This window comes from Daldinia decipiens, assembly GCF_022478715.1.
Source record: "Daldinia decipiens strain CBS 113046 unplaced genomic scaffold F4813scaffold_13, whole genome shotgun sequence".
NCBI lineage: Eukaryota > Fungi > Ascomycota > Sordariomycetes > Xylariales > Hypoxylaceae > Daldinia > Daldinia decipiens.
This window is the reverse complement of record NW_026054556.1, coordinates 724,126-742,700: the sequence shown is the minus strand read 5'-3', so window position 1 is coordinate 742,700 and position 18,575 is coordinate 724,126. Positions and strand designations below refer to the sequence as shown.

Genomic DNA, 18,575 nt, shown 5'->3' with positions numbered 1-18,575 from the left:
CTATAAGTTACTTATAGTTTCCCATTGAATTTCAATATCGGAGACGAGAATCAATATTATCCCTACTTCAGCTGAGCACCTCAATTACCTATATGGCAGTAATTTCTTTGTATTGGTATATTCACAAGAAGACTTATAAGAATATTATACATACCTACATGTAGGTACCTGGCATAGGCTCCCCTGACTAGTCGCTGTGGGGCTTAACTACGTGTAGCTCCGCTATTCTGACGTTGACGCCGCTGAGCCGCTGGTACGATTTATGAAATACAATGTACATGTTTTGAATAATTACCTACATAACACTGTCGAAGAACAGCTGCAATATCTCGGGTAGGGTATATCAAACATAGGTACCTAACCTAGGTATAACTATATACAGAAATAGACCTAGTTATTTATCTACTATCCTTAACTAGATCTAAACAGAAACCCTACCCTCAAAATGGCAACCGGCACAAGCAACAAGGGACAACTCCCATTTATCACGGTCCTGGGCTCTCTCAACATGGACCTAGTCTCCTACGTCCCACACCACCCCCTTCCCGGCGAGACTCTAACATCAACCCGCTTTGCCGTGTCCCCCGGCGGCAAAGGCGCCAACCAAGCCGTCGCCTGCGCCAAGCTCTCCCGGTCTTCATCCCACTCTACTGCCGCCGCCGACGACCCAACGGCCACCGCCCGCGTCCGCATGCTCGGCGCCGTAGGCCAGGATACATACGGCACCCAGCTGCTCTCCAACCTCTCGCGGCACGGCGTCGACGTCTCCGGCGTCGCCGCCTCCCCCGCTCTCAAGTCGGGCCTGGCCATCATCATCGTCGACGAGCCGACGGGCCAGAACCGCATCGTCTTGAGCCCCGAGGCAAACCACAGCCTCCTCTCGTCGCAGTTCTCGCAGCCCAGCTCTCTCGGGGCCCCGCTCCCGCACCTGCTGATCATGCAGCTTGAGATCCCGCTCCCGACGGTGGTCGCCGCGCTGCGCGCCGCTCGCAATGCCCACGTGCCCGTCCTGCTGAACCCGGCGCCGGCGCGGGAGTTGCCGTCCGACGCGTACGCGGGGCTCGCGCATCTCGTCGTCAACGAGACCGAAGCCTCGATTCTAGGCGGCGTGCCTGAGTCCGACCTCGACACCGAGGCGGGGCTCGAGGCCGTCGGACGGACGTTCCTATCGCGCGGCGTGCTGAATGTCGTCGTGACGCTCGGTGGGCGCGGCGTGTTTTACATAAGCGCCGATGGCCAGAAGGGTCTCGTACCTGCTGAGAAGGCCAAAGTCGTAGATACTACTGCGGCAGGGGATACGTTTGTGGGACAGTATGCGCTCGAGGTGGTGTCCGGGAGCTTCAGCATAGCCGACGCGGTGAAGAAGTCGAATCGCGCGGCTGCGAAGACGGTAGAAAGACTGGGAGCGCAGGACTCAATACCTTGGCGTGACGAGTTATGAAAAGATTAGAATATATATATACACTATGAAGACTTGAGAGGGATAAAACGAAGTAGAAAGTAGGTAGTCACTTCGAATTCTATAGAGCAAGAAGCCTTGTCCAACTAGACTATCCAAAAAGTTTCATCGATACTCTTATTAACGGAATTATTCTATAGTTACGTCTAATGCCATTCACTTTCTAATTCAAGTATTCACCACCAACCTCCTAAACTCCAACGCCCCTCCCGTTTACGTTTGTCACACTGCACCTCTTGTTTACCTGGTGGGCTCGGGGAACTAAGAGTGCTATCGTCCCTACTTCCCGGATCTGTATCGATCACCGACGGCACCAAGCTCTTCAGACTATCGGCACCTATAGACCTTCTATTGCGCACTGCAGTCTCCCGTATAATCTCCCGCTGCCGCTGAACTTCGGACCTAGACTCGGGCCGCGTTGACCCCGGGTGTATGGTTGCGTTGGAGTTAGGCGCCTCCACAAAAGTCGTAGCGGCGGAGAGTCGGTTGACTTTGCTTACGTGAGAGGCTGGGCGGTTGCCGGAGGACGTCCGGCGCAGTTCTGTCCATATTTTCCGGGCCGGGTCGGAGATTCTTTCCGGGGACAACCGCTTGAGACTAGCCTGCCGTTGGGGGACGGGAGGAGCTGTTCCTGTCCGGGTTGGTACTTGGAGGATATCTTCAATTCTGTCGGGATGTTCCATTCCTATCCATCTAACTGCCCTGTGGGAGCTCGGACGATTCGATATGATTCTTTGCATGGCTTCGTTGGCACGAATTGGTCCCCAGTGGGAAGCAATAATAGGAAATAAAGGATTGGTTATAGAAATCGGTCGAGGAGACCACGCAGACGTTGAAGTATGCTGCTTTATGGTCCCTATCACTGCCGTTTCTAATCGAGTTTGATACGTCGAAACATTGCCTTCAGCATCGTCTTCAGTAATATTGTCACCGAATGCAGGAAATCCCGAATGACAGTAATGAACCTTGATTTGCAGGTATTCGGTCTGGGCACTCCCCAGTTGGTTTTCAAGGTCGGCAATGAGACTATCAGGATCATCCACAGATGCTCTTGATTTTCTGGATTTTGAACTCCCTAGCCGGACACAGGCTAATAGGAGGAGGCTAGAGCCGGGGCTTAATGTCCTGTCGGCTCAAATGAGCGCGGATACCCTAGGGCGTGCCAGAGGAACATACCTGATCGTAGTATCACCTATAAGATCGACAATACTGCCTTCCGAGACTGGTAAAAGATCTATCCTTATGTTATATAGGTAGCCATATCTTGATAAACCCATGTCGTGATGGTGAACGGGTGTGAAAGGAACCTGGTCGGCGTCATATGTTGAGTCATCGGCCCGGGGATGGAACAGTCGACCCGATATCTCAATAGCTGCCCAAATATTCGATTGTCCATCTTCTAAAAATTTCGACTCCGATATAATGGAGACGTGCGGGACGAGTACGTAGGGATCAGGGAAAGTACCATCCAGTCCTTGGGCACTTGTGAAAGAGCGGCTATCGAATCTGTTTGTCTCGAATTCATTAGGATGTGTAGGAGGTATTGAATAGTCAGAATTCGACGACTGATCCCATGAACTGGTCGTTGCGCATCCGTTAGAAGGCTTGAGTATTGACTCATCTGGGGAGCTGCTAAAAGCCTGCAAATTATGCTGATAGTAAGCGGCTTTGGAAGATAGGGTCTTGCGAGTGGATAATGACCGTAGCCTCGAGAGAAATGTAGGAGATGTCGGTCGTCCAGCATATAAGCTTGATGACCGGCGAGATACTGAAACTTTTTTAGGTTTCGGAGTGATGGGATCCCAAGCACTATTCGACGCTGTGATCTGGTCGTTAACGGAGTGGGTTATTTGCATAAAGACCGAAATATATTACCAGTATTCGCGACAACGCACCCCGATTGCTCCCGAAAGCTTCGGTCGAGAACTGGGTCCTCAACACGAGTAGAAGGTTTTCTTATAATGGATCTACTCTGATATTTCCGATTTTTTACAATGGTTAATGGCCGATTAGGACCATCATCAACACTTTCGTTGCTGATCTTCCTAGGGGTGTAGCGGAGGATCTGCATTGACTTTCCTCTCTTTATTATATGCAGCGGCGATGGGATATCCATGCCTGACGACGGGCTATCTTGCATAGTGAACGGGCAACGGCCGAACAATAGACCCAAGCGACTCGTTTCTAACCTGGCCAATGAAACTACTCTCAATAGTCGTAAAACTTCCTCCCGTATTGTCTATAAGGCTGGTAGGGTGCGTTGGCGCCAGCTGTTCGCTTCGTGACTTTGATCGGCAGTTGCAGAGATGTGATATGAGATTAAACCCCTTTAAAATCGTTAAGGTGACAATCACAATCAGAACGGCCGGGATTAGAACAATGGCACAGATTATACCGGGATGAAGTTGTTCGGACATAGCCAATGCTTCAGTCGTTCTCAAGTCGCAGGATGGATATTGAATTCGAAATTAGGTTGTAAAAGCAACTGAATAGTAGTAGGATTACGAAAATAATACCAGATACCTCATATGCTGGAGGATTGGTGGTGGGAAGTGAAAAATAGAAATGGAATGTATATCGTGCTGGGTATCAAGAACTAGAAACTAAATAGAAAAGCCATCCTCGCCAGAGCACAATATAAATGCGCCTTCCACTAAATATATATAGGCAAGTCCGAATCAGGAGTCGTGATTCAAGGTTCGTAGAAGATCATCTTTTATAGCATCCACGTCACTGTCCTCCACATTCAGAAAGCGAATCTGAGTGGCCGGGTATTAGTAGCTGTGCATGCTTACCTCCTTGGGTACTCAAGGTGCAAACAAAGTGAATAGGGGTCAAACTTACAACATCGTCAGCAGCACCCACTCCACCAAATAAGACAGGTTCGGACAGACTTGCAGTCACAGCTTTCTTGACCCTTTCTTCCCATACACCTTCCCAATTCCATTCCCCTGGCCTCCTTGGAGAATCGGGGGTCTCTTTAGATACAGGCTTGGCAACTGTCGGGTTAGAGGTGTCGGAGAATTCCTTCCCATTGTCAATGCGATATGTCCGCCAAGCATGCCAGGCACCGGGATTTCCGGCAGCCTCGAGAGGGATAGAGTCCAACACGTCTTCGTCGCTGAAGGTGCTACGTATATATCGAAGGACCTCATACGCAGAAATTTCCTTTCTATTCGTCTCGGCAAACCCAGGTGATGTACCAACAGCAGACCCCTTAGACCCGGGCGTGCCTGCACTACTCATCGACGGAGGAGGTGGTCGATGTGGCGTATGCTGTTCATCCTGCTGTCCGCTAGACTGCCGACCACTACCACTACCAGTATTTTGGCCCCGGCTTGAGCGCCTAAACCAGCCGGGGAATCCATGCCTCAAGCTAAAACCTCCGGGCGGTAATCGCTCCGCATCGGTTGCGCTTACGGTACCGTTATCGTGAACGTCGGTCGAATACATGTACGTGCTCAGAGGTGTAATTAAGGGGTGAAACATATCGGTCGAGAAGGTAACTAGTGGTGGTAGTCTAGGATATAAGTCGGGAAAGGAGATCTGGAATCGTAGCACGGCGGGAGCATAAGGACCTTTTACCCATCGATTAGAAACCCCTGAGCGCTGCGACGATTATGCGAGTATCCGAAATGCTCACCATCCCGAACGAAAAGCACTCCGGACCAAAGATTAGGGTCGCCAGGAGTAAGGCTTACAAAAACGCCTTCGGGGTACGTCTGTTTAAGTCCAGCGCTATAGTTAATAGTCAGCTTTGGATTCAGCGGATAGCAGAGTTGTTATAGCAGAGTTGTTATAGTAGAGGAGTTATAGTAGAGGTGTTATAATAGAAGTGTAGAGGTGTATATAAGAACGCGTCGCGTACAACCCGACCAAGAGATGCTGTTTTCTCAGCGCTGGTAGCGCATTAAATTTAGAGGAGGGCATCTTATCACCTCGCAGAGCAGATTCAATGTTGAAGATGGAAGAAGCAACTGAGACGTTGAGACATCTTGGGTCTCTAGTCCTTTATGCGTCGCCAAATGGCTGTGCTCAGCTAAGCGTAGGGATATCGTTAGTACCTACATAGGTTAGGTAGGTACCTAGGTAGGCATTATAAGCTCTTATCGATAGCCATCTACTTCTAATCTAAGATACATGTATGTATACCTCAGGTACGGATACTCGGTGTCTGAGCTGCTTCATTCCGTCTGTCTGCTTGGTTCAATTCATACCCCACTTGCCGAAATTAGGCATGTACTTCGCAATGTTGCCATAGGTAATCGCCATCGCCATTGCTATGCCATAATTATCACGTGGAAATAAGATTTAAGATTGGAGCGGCGTCCTTCTTAGATCCAAGTCCCGAGTATCTGGGTCCTCCAATATCTGACGAGCAATCTCACGGCAATCCCACTACTATACATACATAGTAGATATCAAATGCGCGTAGTTATAGCGTATACCTTACAAGTTTCATGCAAGATCACAGACGATGTCTCAACTAAAGCATGACATGCAGAGGGAAAAAAGGATCGGCGACTACCCTCATTAAATATATATGATCAACAAAAGGCGAAATGATTCTCCTACCCACCAGCCTAATGCCGACATACACTTGTCGCCATAGGACAACCCCTCATTAGCCGGCAATCAAGAGGAACGCCCCCACCCCTGTTTAAGGGTTATGGATTCCACTTCTAGACTTGCCTGATTCCTTCGCGACCCTCGGGATAACTATCTAAAGAAACACGGCAGAATGTCCGGCTCGCTATTAATGGCGGCCCTACCTAGGAGCCGCTCTTCATTAGGGAGAGGTTACGCCTATGGTGTCCTCACCTGCTGTCGTATTTCAAATACCTAGGTATTCTCTGCTTCAGTAAACGACAGACTTCGTTACACTATAACACACCATAACACACCATAACACCCCATTTTACATATCCTTATTCTTAGTCTGGCTAGTCAATATGTCCGATTATAGGGATTTGCGGATATCCGTCATCGGCGCGGGTGAGTTATATAATCTAGACATGCGATTAAGAAGAAAAAGTAAGAAGCATAGCGACTGATGTCACTTCATCTTAGGTATGGGCGGTCTCGCCTGCGCCCTTGCCTTTGCTAAGAAGGGGTTCAAGCACGTCGACGTGTATGAGACGGCTTCGAACTTGGGATTCGTCGGAGCCGGGATCCAGTTGGCCCCAAACATGGCCCGGGTGTTAGACCGTTGGGGCTGCTGGGACGAGATATTTGCCGAGGCTACTAACATCAAATCCTCAAGCATCCGCGAGGGCTCTTCGAACCGTGAACTTGTACACGTCGAAATGCCAGACATTGCCGAGAAGTACGGATACCCTCACTGCACAGGACATCGCGCGTCGCTAGCTGGTGGCTTATATGAGGGATGCAAAAAAGAGCCAAGCATCAAGTTCCATTTTTCGACGTCGCTCGCCGACGTAACATCTTTCGGTCCGGGCAAGACGGTGTTCAAGGTGCAGCCACGTAACGGCGACCCGTACGAGGTGGAGACCGATATCCTACTCGGCGCCGACGGCATCAAATCCACCGTGCGGTCCGCTCTGCTCCGCACTCTAAATCTTAGTGGCGACGTCGAAGACACGGGACAGGCCGCATACCGGATCATGCTCACGCGGTCCCAGATGGAACATGACCCGGAGCTCCTTGAGCTCCTAGATGCCGATGTCGCGCTGCGATGGATAGGCGAGAAGCGGCACATCGTAGCATACCCTATTAGCAACAAGACCATCTACAACTTATCAACGTGCCAACCGGATGTCAACTTTGCCGAAGCCCCAAGTGTCACGTACACGACACGCGGTAGCAAGTCTGCCATGCTAAATGTATACGCGGATTTCCACCCCGTCGTGCAAAAGATGTTAAACATGGTGCCCGAAGGTGAGGTGTGCGAGTGGAGGTTGCGTTCGCACAGCGCCCTTGATACCTGGATCCTTGGTTCTGTTGCTCTGGTCGGTGACGCTTGCCACCCCACGCTACCCCACCTTAGCCAGGGCGCTGCCATGGCCATCGAGGACGGCGCCGTGTTGGCAGAGGTGGTGAGCCGCGCACCAGGAGGCGGTTCAGATAGGGATGCTCTTTCCAAGGCTCTCAAAGTCTACGAGCTACTGAGGAAGGACCGAACGACGATACTGGTCGACCTAGCCGCGTCATCTGCACGGTCGCTACACCTAGGCGAGGGTAAAGCGAAGGAGGAGAGGGATAGACAGTTCGCGATGGGCATGAAGAAAGGAACACCTATTCCGGATAAGTGGGCCAGTCCCGAGGTTCAGCGCATGATCTACTCATACGACTGCGTAAAGGACGCCGACGAGAGGTTCGACGAGCTGTACGCTACGCTTACGGGTGAGGCTAGTAGTCATGCAGATGGCCAGGCGAATAGTTGCACGAACGGGCATGCAAACGGTGTAACCGCATAGAAGTTAGAGTCTAGTTTTACCGCATTGTATAGAGACACGAACATGATAGATAAATGTAGCAGTAGCGAATACAATGGAATTGACTTGACGCGATTCCCGTCGTAGACTGCTCGGAAATAGTATATCACCGTATAATTACAAAAGAACCAATTCCGTAGGACCAAAAACGCCATGCTTCCTTCTGATGCGTATCGTATCATCTCCCGGCCTCTTTCCCCTTGATAACATCTCGGCTTGTGCCAAGACAAAAACATCAAACTGGGAAATGTCTCCACTTCACTTCACTTCACTCGACTCCTTTCCCTTAAAACAGACAATCCAGACAGCAACAGCAGGCAAGCGCACCGAGCAGCATGCCCAGGCAGCCGTCGCGTGAGTCGCCCTGCTGTTGCTGGTTCTGGTATTGGCCCTGAGGCGCGTAGCCTGGCTGTTGGTAGTATCCTTGCTGCTGTGGGGGGTACGGGCCGGCCGGATAGCCACCCTGGGGCGGCGGCTGGCCGTAGTTCATGCCCGGTTGCTGCTGGTAGTAGGGCTGCTGGGGAGCGCCGTAGGGCCCTTGCTGGTATGAAGCTTGAGGCGCTTGTGGAGGAGGCGCGTAGGCCGGGGGGTGATCGGCTTTGTCGGCCATGGCGACGATAGAATATGATGTCGAGGGTAGGGAGGTGGGACTCTTAAGGTGTAGCTCGTAGGGCTCGGATCGGATCGTATAGATCTATAGATCTATTTGCACTTCGATCCGATGGACAGGGTTCGTCTGAGTGCGAATTGTAAAGATGGTCGATCGTTCTGGTGAGTAAGTCGACTTGATAGGACGAACACCAAGGACGGAAGCGTGTATGAAAGGTAGAAGATTTTGGGGTCGAGGGTTCTTTTTTGCCTGGTACAAATAATGGACGGCGCTCGGAAAATCGGCTATTATATTTGTTGGCGCCGAGCCTTGGGCGATCAAAGGGTTGGCTTGGAGATGTGGCGGAGCGTCAGGGGGACGCGTGGATGGAGCAAAGTGAATGGCTGATCCAGTATTACGGCTTTACGGCTTAGCGACTTAGCGGAAGAAAGGCACGATCTTGGCAGATAACTATTATTTAGTAGAAGAGGTTCGGATTAAAAAGAAATAAAAAGAAATAATTACTACAGCAGGAAGAAGTAGAGGAGGTGAACAGACTCGGATGCCTCCGTCGTGGGATGTTTTAAGAATTGTAGCTCAAACAAACTGCGTCACAGCGCTTAGGTACTATACATGCAGCCCCATAAATTACTTAAGCAGATACTATCTAGGTACCTAGGTAGACTCGAAGGCTCAACAACTTTCTTAAAGGTCTTATTCCAAAGAAATCATAGTGAGTGATAGATGCATAAGCACGTCCAAGTAGGTAGGTAATTTCAATCAATTGTCGGTTAAGAAGATAATGTCCCTCTTTGTGCATAAGAGAAAGTATATTTATTTACTAAAAGGCAAAAGTTCGCTTCTATGAATCAATAGGATTCAATAGTATTCGTACTATCCGAATAATTATTATAACCCAAATGCGACCAAGTTATCGGCAAACTTCATATCATTCTTCTTCCTTAACAAGCCGTAACTCACCCATTACCTATGTTAGGTAGGTAGTTTACAATGATCATACCTATATCAAGAAATTTCATTAATACAGCTACTTTCCGACCAGACGAGTTGATCACTACCACGAGAAAACCTTCCAATGAGTGAACTTTCTTTACTATTACCGTCCATCGTGGCGATGCGACTAGAGCCTCATCTACCACCCTTGCAGCCAACATCCTCTCCAGAGGACGTATCTTCGTCGTCTAAGCTACCCTTCGTCACACTAACATTTGCCACTTCGCTTGATTCAGCGCTATCCCTCGGGCCAGGTATTAGGACGGCTCTTTCAGGTCCAAAATCAAAAGCTATGACCCATCATCTTCGCAGTCGCCACGATGCTATCTGCGTTGGGGTCGGAACAGCTATAGCCGATGACCCAGGGCTGAACTGTCGTCTCGCGGCTGATGCTGCGCCCTTGGAGACTTCGCCGACCGCCGATACAGCTGGCGTCGGCGCTCTCTTAGGGCTTGCCTCCATCTCAACCAAGCAATCTGTGATCGATGAAACTAACAGCGCCATGACTGCGCGTCACCCTCGACCCATAGTTATCGACCCAAGATTACGTTGGGATTTCACTTCCGAGAGCAAAGTGATGAAGTTAGCTCGGGCAGGCAAAGGCTTGGCTCCATACATCATAACAGCTATACCTAACCCACCTGAAGATAAGAAGAAATTATTACAAGGCCATGGCGGGAAGTTCATCGTCCTAACCCAACCTCAAAATACCGTATCTGGTGTGGGTCCGGACAATCGTCGTTTCGATTGGCGTGCCATCTTAGCAGCCGTACGAAACGAGGGGCTACAGAGTATCATGATCGAAGGCGGCGGCGAGGTGATCAACTCACTTCTTTCTCGGGAAAATTCACAGCTAATTGACTCGGTTATAATAACTATCGCGCCCACTTGGCTCGGTCAGGGGAGTGTTTTCGTTTCTCCACCTCGAAGTGTCAATCCTGGCGGTAGCCCGAGACCTGTAGCTCGGCTTTCAAACATAACATATATGCCCCTTGGAGAAGATCTAGTCCTATGTGGAAATTTTGCATCCCAAGAATAATACCTCTGGCTATGCTAATGGTCCTTTATAAGGTTCTGAGTGCGTCGTGCTTGATGATCATGTGGCTCCAAATACTATTTCGACATGATGATACTTATCTTCCCGTGGAGTTGTCTCAAATCTTCTCCAGCGTTGGGTCCTTGATATCTTGGGTCCCGATCTTTCATATATCGGTTTATTTAAACTATAAACTTATCAACAATGTCAGGTATCAAGGAACTCAACATGCGGACGATATTACCATCGAAACTACACGTCTACATGCGGGACGAAACTAGCCAAAACTTTCTAGGCCTTAGCTATAGGACATAGATAATGATCTTTACGGACGTGACCTATATGTTCTTTTTGGAAATACTACCTATCTAGGTAGTTATCTATCTAAACTCGGATTGAATCGCTCGTATTAGACTCTATCTATCAAGTAGTTATAAGAGGCATGGTGATAGTACCTTTACCAATATTTTCGCCTAGAATTCCAGATAACACCTTCAACCCAGTTCTTCTCGTGGTATTATATTCAAGAAGTTGTATTTTATAAGTAGTATAAGCCAGATGGATTTAGGGAATATTCCAGCTAAGATACGATATATATACTACAACAACAACCCCTTTCCTTCACGTACGACCATAGGATCTAGAAAACTCGGGATCCCGTCCGCTCTCCCCGTCGATAAACTGGTTACCGCCGGATTAGTAACTGGGTCGGTGACGACCAGTGAATCCCCGGTGTTGTACGTTTTATTTTTCATTTTTTTATAGAATATTTTCCATCCCGGATCATTAGGAGAGCTTGGGTTAATGAAATAGGTACTTGTTAAGAGCAGAGGGAAAAGTTGCCATGGGAAGTACTTGATTATTCGGAATTATCATGAGGTGGACTTAGAAGGCATTTGATAACTCCGTCGTTCCGCAAGGAATTCAACCTGGAGTTCAGAAGCCACTAACTACACGTACGAAGAATATCATTTACTTTCGGTTTCCCTTCCAGAGTTCTAACAGGAATGAACATCTTTTATACCTCTTTACGATGTTGGTTCAGCTGGGAGTCAAGATGGATGCTTTTATGCCAGGGCTGGTAGTCGGGACTCGGTCTCCACTAGGCTCAACAGTACTATGGAGCTGATATACCTTTTAGCTTCTCTCTATGCTATAGACATATCCTCCAGATGTATATGGTCGAAGGTAGTCATACAGATGTGCAATGCTTCATATTAGGTAGGTTAGGTAACTTCTGATCAGTTGTACTAAATAGGTACGGCGTCTTTCTAGACAGTTATTACAGTGCAATCCAACAATAGAAAACCAAGCTTTGCTTCTATATAAAGGACTGTGGGTCTAACTAGGGCGCTGAAACGGTAGATATATAACTGGGTACCTATTTATCTAATATATCCCAGGGTAACCCCCAGGCGATATCATGAGGTGGAGCAAGAAGCAAGGAAACAACTTCGTTGTTCCGCGAAGAACTCTAAGTTAACTATGAGAGCCTACGGATATACATACTAGAAGTGTTCTTTACTCTAGATGTCTCATCTAGAATGCTAACAGGTGAGCCTTATAAGTATGACCCGAAGAGGTAATGTTATATTGGCATAGAAGATCCTAGTAGTTATCTATATAGTTATCTATATGTAGAACCCACACAATACACCTCGATACCCCGCTCGACTCCTGTATATTGGCTTTACAGTTATATATGTAGCTATCTCATAGTGCTGCCTCATATTAAGATAGTAGTCACAAAGTCATGATGTACCCACATCTAAGAGAAGTAGCAAAGTCAGAAACTATTAGAAAGTTCACGGGGAGACTATTACGATATCTAAATAGAGAAATCGCTATTTTATCAGTGGTCTCGTTTCAGATAGGTTTATAATTTCTATTGTATGTTCGCATCATTGCCGAAGCCAAGGCGAACATCTAAGTAATAGTTAGGCAGACTAAGGGCACCTAAGATTTGGTTGGAGGTGATATACTACGAACATAAAACGATCTAAAATATCAGAAAGAATTTTCACACAATATAGATAGTCAATTGCTTTCGAGATCATGTAAATAAAAGTATATTGATGTCTTCTTAAGCTACCCGACGAGCCACCATGCGCCCTGACCACCTACACCAGATTTGAATTACTTACTTAACTATAAGAATTTTCTAGCGTCTTTCTAAACTTGTTATTATATCTCAAGTTACCATCATCGTTATCATCACTATTGCCGTCAGTTTATAAAAGCCCCTTTAGATACCGCGTCACTACACTGACAACATCACAACATCACATGCGCTATTAGCGAAGGGAGAGTCTCTCTGTAACACCTCGGTACAAGATCTGTGTACCCAAGGCAATAATGACTCACGAAAATGATGCTCGGGTGGTGGCATAGGAATGACAATGCGCCCGACCTTGCCGCTTGCGCTGGCATTGTTGTCGTCACTTTACGATCAGCGGCGGTGTAGTTGTTGTTGGTCATAGCCGCATTGAAGTTAAGTTGCATACGAAGCAAAAGCTGAGTTACGCAGCGTTTCGCTTACTATTCCCCAAGAGATATATATCAGAGATATATTGGTTGGGAGTTCGGCCCGCCGTATGCTGTGTCCGGTGACAGCCTCGGGTTATCGAAGTGACCTGTCTTGTACTCCTCTCCCTCGGTAGCAAACATGACCCTGTGGCGCTGGCGATGGATATAACCACGTTGATGGGAATAGAGACCCTACGCCCGTCACCGAAGACCTGGAAATATTGGCCGAGTTGCAGCATTGCTGCCTTACCAGGCCTATGTCGATGCTTGGATCCTATACGCTATACGGCATCCCCCACGCTCGCGCCAGCCCTATACGTCAACACGCTCGAGTACAGAGTCCCGAGGACACACACACGCATACCTCGAGTAGGAATGTGGGCGAACGTGCATATGCACAGAGTATCAGATAGAGATATAAAGGGCTTGTCCTAAGGCTGGGATAAACCACCCAACAACCTGTAATGTAAATATGTATGTTACCCGCCTGATGGTCAGCTTACGCAATACCTACTGCATATAGAGCTATCATTCAAGCATCCACCTAACCCCGACTCTCGCAACCGGATAGGTATGCAAAGTGGGACGACGGAATGCAAGACATGAAGATCGTATTGGTTGCTGGGAGCGAACTGCCCCGGGCCGATCCAGTAATTGGTTTCTATCGCCTGCATCGGAGGTCGTGCGTTAGCGCTCATCCTCCCCATGCAGATCTGACGACGAGCTCGGGACCCCTCACCCCTCGTCAGCTTTTAGCGAGCTGGATCCAGACTGTCGGTTGCATCTTACTAAGTTCCCGTGAGTAGGAGGTGGTATTCGAACGTTCGAAACGTAGCAAAGGCCCGCGGCCCGATCCCGCTTCCATTCTCTAGTGGTCCGAAAAAGAAAAGAAAAGAACACATGCATACCTAGTAATGGTAGCTAACACCTTTTCTTATTCCCGCCCCTTTCGTCTTGACGATCATGTGGCTCGGGATTTTACAATACGAGGTCAAACCCATGCTCTATTGGGACATGGCAGAGCGACGAACCCGGTTCTATAGAAATCGATGTAGGATTTTTCATACCGTCCGGCATGGTGCTGGTAACGATGCCATGCCGTAGCAGCCCTTGTCGTGCCTGTCTCTGGTCAGAAGTATAGGTAACTTACAAGTGCTCCATACGCCCGAGGATTATTGCTCGATTACTCAGATGGCATTCTGGATTCCGTCAGCCCAGATGCTCTAAGTCCTATTGCAGAAGCAAGACTATGTGACACCAAGTCGCCCGGAATCTTATGCCGTATGTGGCTTACGAGCGCCATGGTACGCGAGACGCAGCTCGCAAACAATTGTATACAGCCTTGTCGCCATCAGCTATACTCGGGGTTTGTTGCTAACCTCACCATTCCCGAGGAAATGAAGTCTGGTCAGCTTATATCCTGTTTCCGAGCTTCAACTGACTGCACATACCCCGCGAGTAGACTACAATAGGCTTGCCCTACCCGCTGCGGGGAAGCAAAGCGGCATTAGCGTAGCCAGGCTGCACGTATCACCTAAAGCTCGCTTCCAGAAGAAGCAGATGATGACCCCGTTCAGGGTTCAATATCATATGGTTGCTGACAGTCTACCCAAAGAAGTCCTCCCACCCGGCCGTCAGCCTTAAGTAGAGCTCAAGTATATACTATGTATCATGAACATCGACACCGTTATGGCGGTGAAGGTGACGTAGCGTCTATAGTGGTACGGGAGGTCGTATCAAGGCTCCAAGGGTTCGAGGGTTTAGGAAGGAAATGTTCGAAGGAACTCGTCATATATCTCACGTAACACTATCAGTTCGTACGTTATCTATAGGAGAACCGGCAGCCGAAGTAAGTGCCCGTATCATATAAATACCTACGTACGGTGGAGAATGAGCTCTACTAATTCCCCGATAGGATGGTCCTGTACGTGCTATATTACCATTTTCCCGGATCTCGGTACAAGCCGGCAGCCCCTCCCCACGGAAATATGAGACACAATATAGAAAATGAGACATGCTTTAAGTTACCGTTTGCCTTACTAAGCTTGTATGTATTGACCAAGTCTTTTGCGAGGACTCAAGGAGTTGCTTTTTAAGAGGATGGGCGATTAATTTGTATCTCGCCTTATGTTGTGCCGTATTATTCTACTACCCTTATGACGCACCGAAGACACGCACTCGAAATATAAGCCAACAGGATAGAGCGTACTACACATGTAAGATTGAAAGATCATGAAAGTATATCTAATCGTCTTGCACGAGACCTTTTATCTATTTATCGAGTCGTTTTTGAGTATCCGTTTAACCCCACCAACCTATATTATGATTGATATAGGTTTACTAGAACTGACTAGGTTAGCTAGAGGTATTGTGCTATTAAGATATTATAGAGGCGATTTCTTTCGCAAACACTGTCTAATAGCCTGGGTTTAGAGAAACACAAAATTTAAGTGGTTAACTAGAGCGAAAAGACGATGTAACTAACATTTATGATTAGTTAAATGTAAGGCCTAGGTTATAGTAATCGCTATTTTCAGTACATAAGCAACATATTCTTATTAGAGTTATCTTATTAAAATGGTAGTTGACATGGTTCTAATTAACGTCAACTTTTTTTTTCTTTAACTACCTCATGAGAGAGATGGAAATGTAAGTTAAGTAAAGCCAACTTATAGAGTTAGCAACTAACCCTAAACCTATTCGAAAGAGTATAAGAACGTCACAACTAAAACGACACATAGACAGATAAGTAGCAGGCTACCGAAGCCTAACAGGGTTACTGAGGGTTACATAGTACTAGCAACCATCGCGGGTCGGAACGATGTGCCTACCCCTGCTATGAGGGCTAAACTCTAGTCCAGCCCAGATCTACCAAAGTGCGAGCCTCATACTATGCAGAGTAAGCCTCCTCCGCCTCACTTGAGGCTAGAGCCTTAATAAGCCGTATCAGGCCACCGCCTCGTTGAGCGAGACCAGCATGCTTAGTTGGCTATGACTTCCATGGATATACGAGTTGAAGCTAGCTAACGAGGCATGCAGCGACTAAAAGGCCAAGGGGGCCAAGTCGCGCGCCGCTAGGAACATACGATCAGCACAAAGGTCCTCGAGACGCCAAGACTCGAGTCAATGTGTATTCTAGGTTTCTCCAGCTTGTACGGAGCCCGAGTAGTTCGTGCGTGCGTATGCATGTGGAGAAGGGAGGGAGACAGGGAGTGGAGATTTGAATACTACCTAAGTAATGTAGATACGCTATAGCAGAAGTTGACTAGGGGAAGAGAAATAAAGGTGGGCACTCCCGCGACTACAGTCTTATATCAAATATTGGTTTCATATAAAAGAGATCTAGCAGTCCAATCTTTTTTATTGGTACGGGTTATTTATAGTCTATATACGCAATAAGCTTATCGACCTCGTAATAGAACCCAATTCATCTATTGTCGAGAAGCTAGGCAATTCTGTAAATGGCTAGTATAACCTACTTATATGTATACGAACCTCCTTTCGTCCGCTATATGGCGGTGGACTACCTAAAGCTTCGGTGATCCCTTGTTGAATAGCTGGCTGTATACATGCATAGTCCTCTCAAAGTGCGGTGTGGCGAGATCCGTCCCATGTGGGCATTTTCCGAGTATCTACCTGGGTAACTTGGTTCTCTCAATGGACGGCGCCATAGATAGTCGACACGGTGGCTTAGGAAAGTCTGATAGTCATGGCATTTCGGGAACGCCTCCGACGGTAGCATTAGCTCGCAACGTTGTCTGCCTATGAATCGTTCGATGACGTATCTAATGATGTGAGCTACGTGTAGCATGGGCCATAGGCTTGGGGGTCTCTGTTACAAAGCGTATGGCCTATGAATAGGAGATGGAAGTATCTAGTACAATGATGGTATGTATGTAGGTAGATATCCCCGAAACATTTCTCATATTAACATTAAGATAGTACGACATAGTATGGCTAACTAAGTTGAGGTAGATAATGACATTATTTACTAATAATATTTCATTTCATAAGGAAAAAGTCTTGACAACTTCTTGCATATCGAATAGCCTAGGCAATACGATATATCTTTCTAATAATATATCTAATATATCTAGTGATGAAGCACTATTGAACTACCTGGTGTAAAAGGTGGTCTCCGATCATTACCCACATTCAGATCAACCCGGGATACATGAGACAGACGCTCATAGTTATACCGCGATCACCGCCAATGCAGCATCATGCCATTATGACCTCCTTCTCCCTTCTTCCTAAGAATAGCGAGGCGTCCACATGTCACCTAGAGGCATCATGCCCAGAAAGCTGCAGAGTTGGCAAATATGGGATTGGGTAAAGTTGTCGACAGAGGGGTGAAACTGCCAGACCAGTCGCCGTGTTCCGGTCACTTCCCTTCCTTAGATGCATTCACTTTCGAGAGAGAGGGAGAGAGAGCTAGCTTAATCGCACCAATCTCAAGAGGCTTTCAACATGGATTAGTTGCTAGGTAGTCTACGTTTCTGAGCTATCGAGGTACGGTTATTCTGTGGATCTGCGAATAGATACCTAGTACTATTTTCTTGGTCTGAGGATTGATGAGAAACCTGCGGGCTGCTGAACCGGAAGCTACTGGACGAACCGGTGCGGATGTTGAGGAGGCGCTTTTCGATAATGTATACCACAGGATCACACCCCTTCAGAAGGTGTAAAATTCGGTAAAAGATTGTACATCAAGGCTTCGTCCATATACGCCCAAGTATTGTGGAGGATGATGTCGAAGTACTGAGTATCGCTGCCCAAATTTCGAAAGATCTGCGCCAATTATAGGAGACATAGCCTCCGCTCATGAACTATGCAGTTGTTGGGCTTCCAGTGGCGCCGCACGGCTCGCCAAATCTTGCCTTCACAACAACGAGGATTTTGTGGCCGTTCTGCCCCAGCTACCACGCGAGTAAGATTCGCCCACACAGAGCAACTTACAAATTAACCCCTCTGGTAGATTGCCGAGTTGATCAACACCACTTACAACCTGGCGGGAGTACATGTTTGCGGGTGACGGCTAGGACATGCTATAGGTCTGTTATAGGTCAATATACGTTGGTTGCCGTTGATGTGGGGATCTAAGAATGGGACGTCGATGAACAGGCTCGGATCATTAGGCCACAAATCCTGCGCATAAATCAAGTCGCAACAAATGTCAGTCACGAGCCAGTTTGTTGGGGAGGTGCAGAAGTGCCAGATCACTCTGAATGCCAGGTAAGATAGAGTATGTCATAGAGTATGTCTCTAATAGTCGTCGGGCGATTCTCTGGATGGAATGGACAGGCCACCTGCAAATCAAGATTGCAGACCAAGCTTATCTTGTCTGGTCGATGATATCCAATTGGTCCTTAGCTTGAGATCACAATGTTCGAGACTGACTAATTCCTCTTGTCCTCAACGCCTGGAAGGGTAATACATGTGCCTCCTTGGGGGATCTCATTAGGACCCCACGGCTGCGAGGCTTTAATTATGATG

The 18,575-nt window shown here is 47.8% G+C and overlaps 7 protein-coding genes across 7 annotated transcripts; 4 read left to right on the top strand and 3 right to left on the bottom strand.

Annotated features, from left to right (window-relative positions):
- The first annotated feature begins 42 nt into the window (after window positions 1-42).
- Window positions 43-1,560, top strand: F4813DRAFT_357086 (Ribokinase-like protein). The gene is made up of 2 exons (XM_049243068.1): window positions 43-160; window positions 218-1,560. Exon 2 carries the CDS (start codon window positions 446-448, stop codon window positions 1,439-1,441), a length of 996 nt encoding a protein of 331 aa, XP_049100493.1. The 5' UTR covers window positions 43-160; window positions 218-445; the 3' UTR covers window positions 1,442-1,560.
- Window positions 1,561-1,635: 75 nt separating this feature from the next.
- F4813DRAFT_380405 (uncharacterized protein) lies at window positions 1,636-3,599 on the bottom strand (the record flags this gene model as incomplete). The annotated part of the gene is made up of 3 exons (XM_049245561.1): window positions 1,636-2,584; window positions 2,636-3,278; window positions 3,335-3,599. The coding sequence occupies 3 exons, from the start codon at window positions 3,597-3,599 to the stop codon at window positions 1,636-1,638; spliced, it is 1,857 nt and encodes a 618-aa protein (XP_049100492.1).
- A 407-nt stretch (window positions 3,600-4,006) lies between these two features.
- On the bottom strand, window positions 4,007-5,562 carry F4813DRAFT_51830 (UBC-like protein). The gene is made up of 4 exons (XM_049248593.1): window positions 5,328-5,562; window positions 5,103-5,197; window positions 4,304-5,037; window positions 4,007-4,218 (listed from the first exon to the last, which is right to left on the bottom strand). The coding sequence occupies exons 1-4, from the start codon at window positions 5,387-5,389 to the stop codon at window positions 4,138-4,140; spliced, it is 972 nt and encodes a 323-aa protein (XP_049100491.1). The 5' UTR covers window positions 5,390-5,562; the 3' UTR covers window positions 4,007-4,137.
- A 252-nt stretch (window positions 5,563-5,814) lies between these two features.
- F4813DRAFT_357070 (FAD/NAD(P)-binding domain-containing protein) lies at window positions 5,815-7,930 on the top strand. Its single transcript, XM_049243067.1, has one exon. It carries the CDS (start codon window positions 6,532-6,534, stop codon window positions 7,894-7,896), a length of 1,365 nt encoding a protein of 454 aa, XP_049100490.1. The 5' UTR covers window positions 5,815-6,531; the 3' UTR covers window positions 7,897-7,930.
- Window positions 7,931-8,101: 171 nt separating this feature from the next.
- On the bottom strand, window positions 8,102-9,094 carry F4813DRAFT_51805 (uncharacterized protein). The gene has a single exon (XM_049248592.1). It carries the CDS (start codon window positions 8,522-8,524, stop codon window positions 8,201-8,203), a length of 324 nt encoding a protein of 107 aa, XP_049100489.1. The 5' UTR covers window positions 8,525-9,094; the 3' UTR covers window positions 8,102-8,200.
- An 18-nt stretch (window positions 9,095-9,112) lies between these two features.
- On the top strand, window positions 9,113-11,186 carry F4813DRAFT_357068 (putative riboflavin biosynthesis protein Rib7). Its single transcript, XM_049243066.1, has one exon. It carries the CDS (start codon window positions 9,600-9,602, stop codon window positions 10,554-10,556), a length of 957 nt encoding a protein of 318 aa, XP_049100488.1. The 5' UTR covers window positions 9,113-9,599; the 3' UTR covers window positions 10,557-11,186.
- Window positions 11,187-17,783: 6,597 nt separating this feature from the next.
- On the top strand, window positions 17,784-18,575 carry F4813DRAFT_357063 (uncharacterized protein). Its single transcript, XM_049243065.1, has one exon. It carries the CDS (start codon window positions 17,904-17,906, stop codon window positions 18,180-18,182), a length of 279 nt encoding a protein of 92 aa, XP_049100487.1. The 5' UTR covers window positions 17,784-17,903; the 3' UTR covers window positions 18,183-18,575.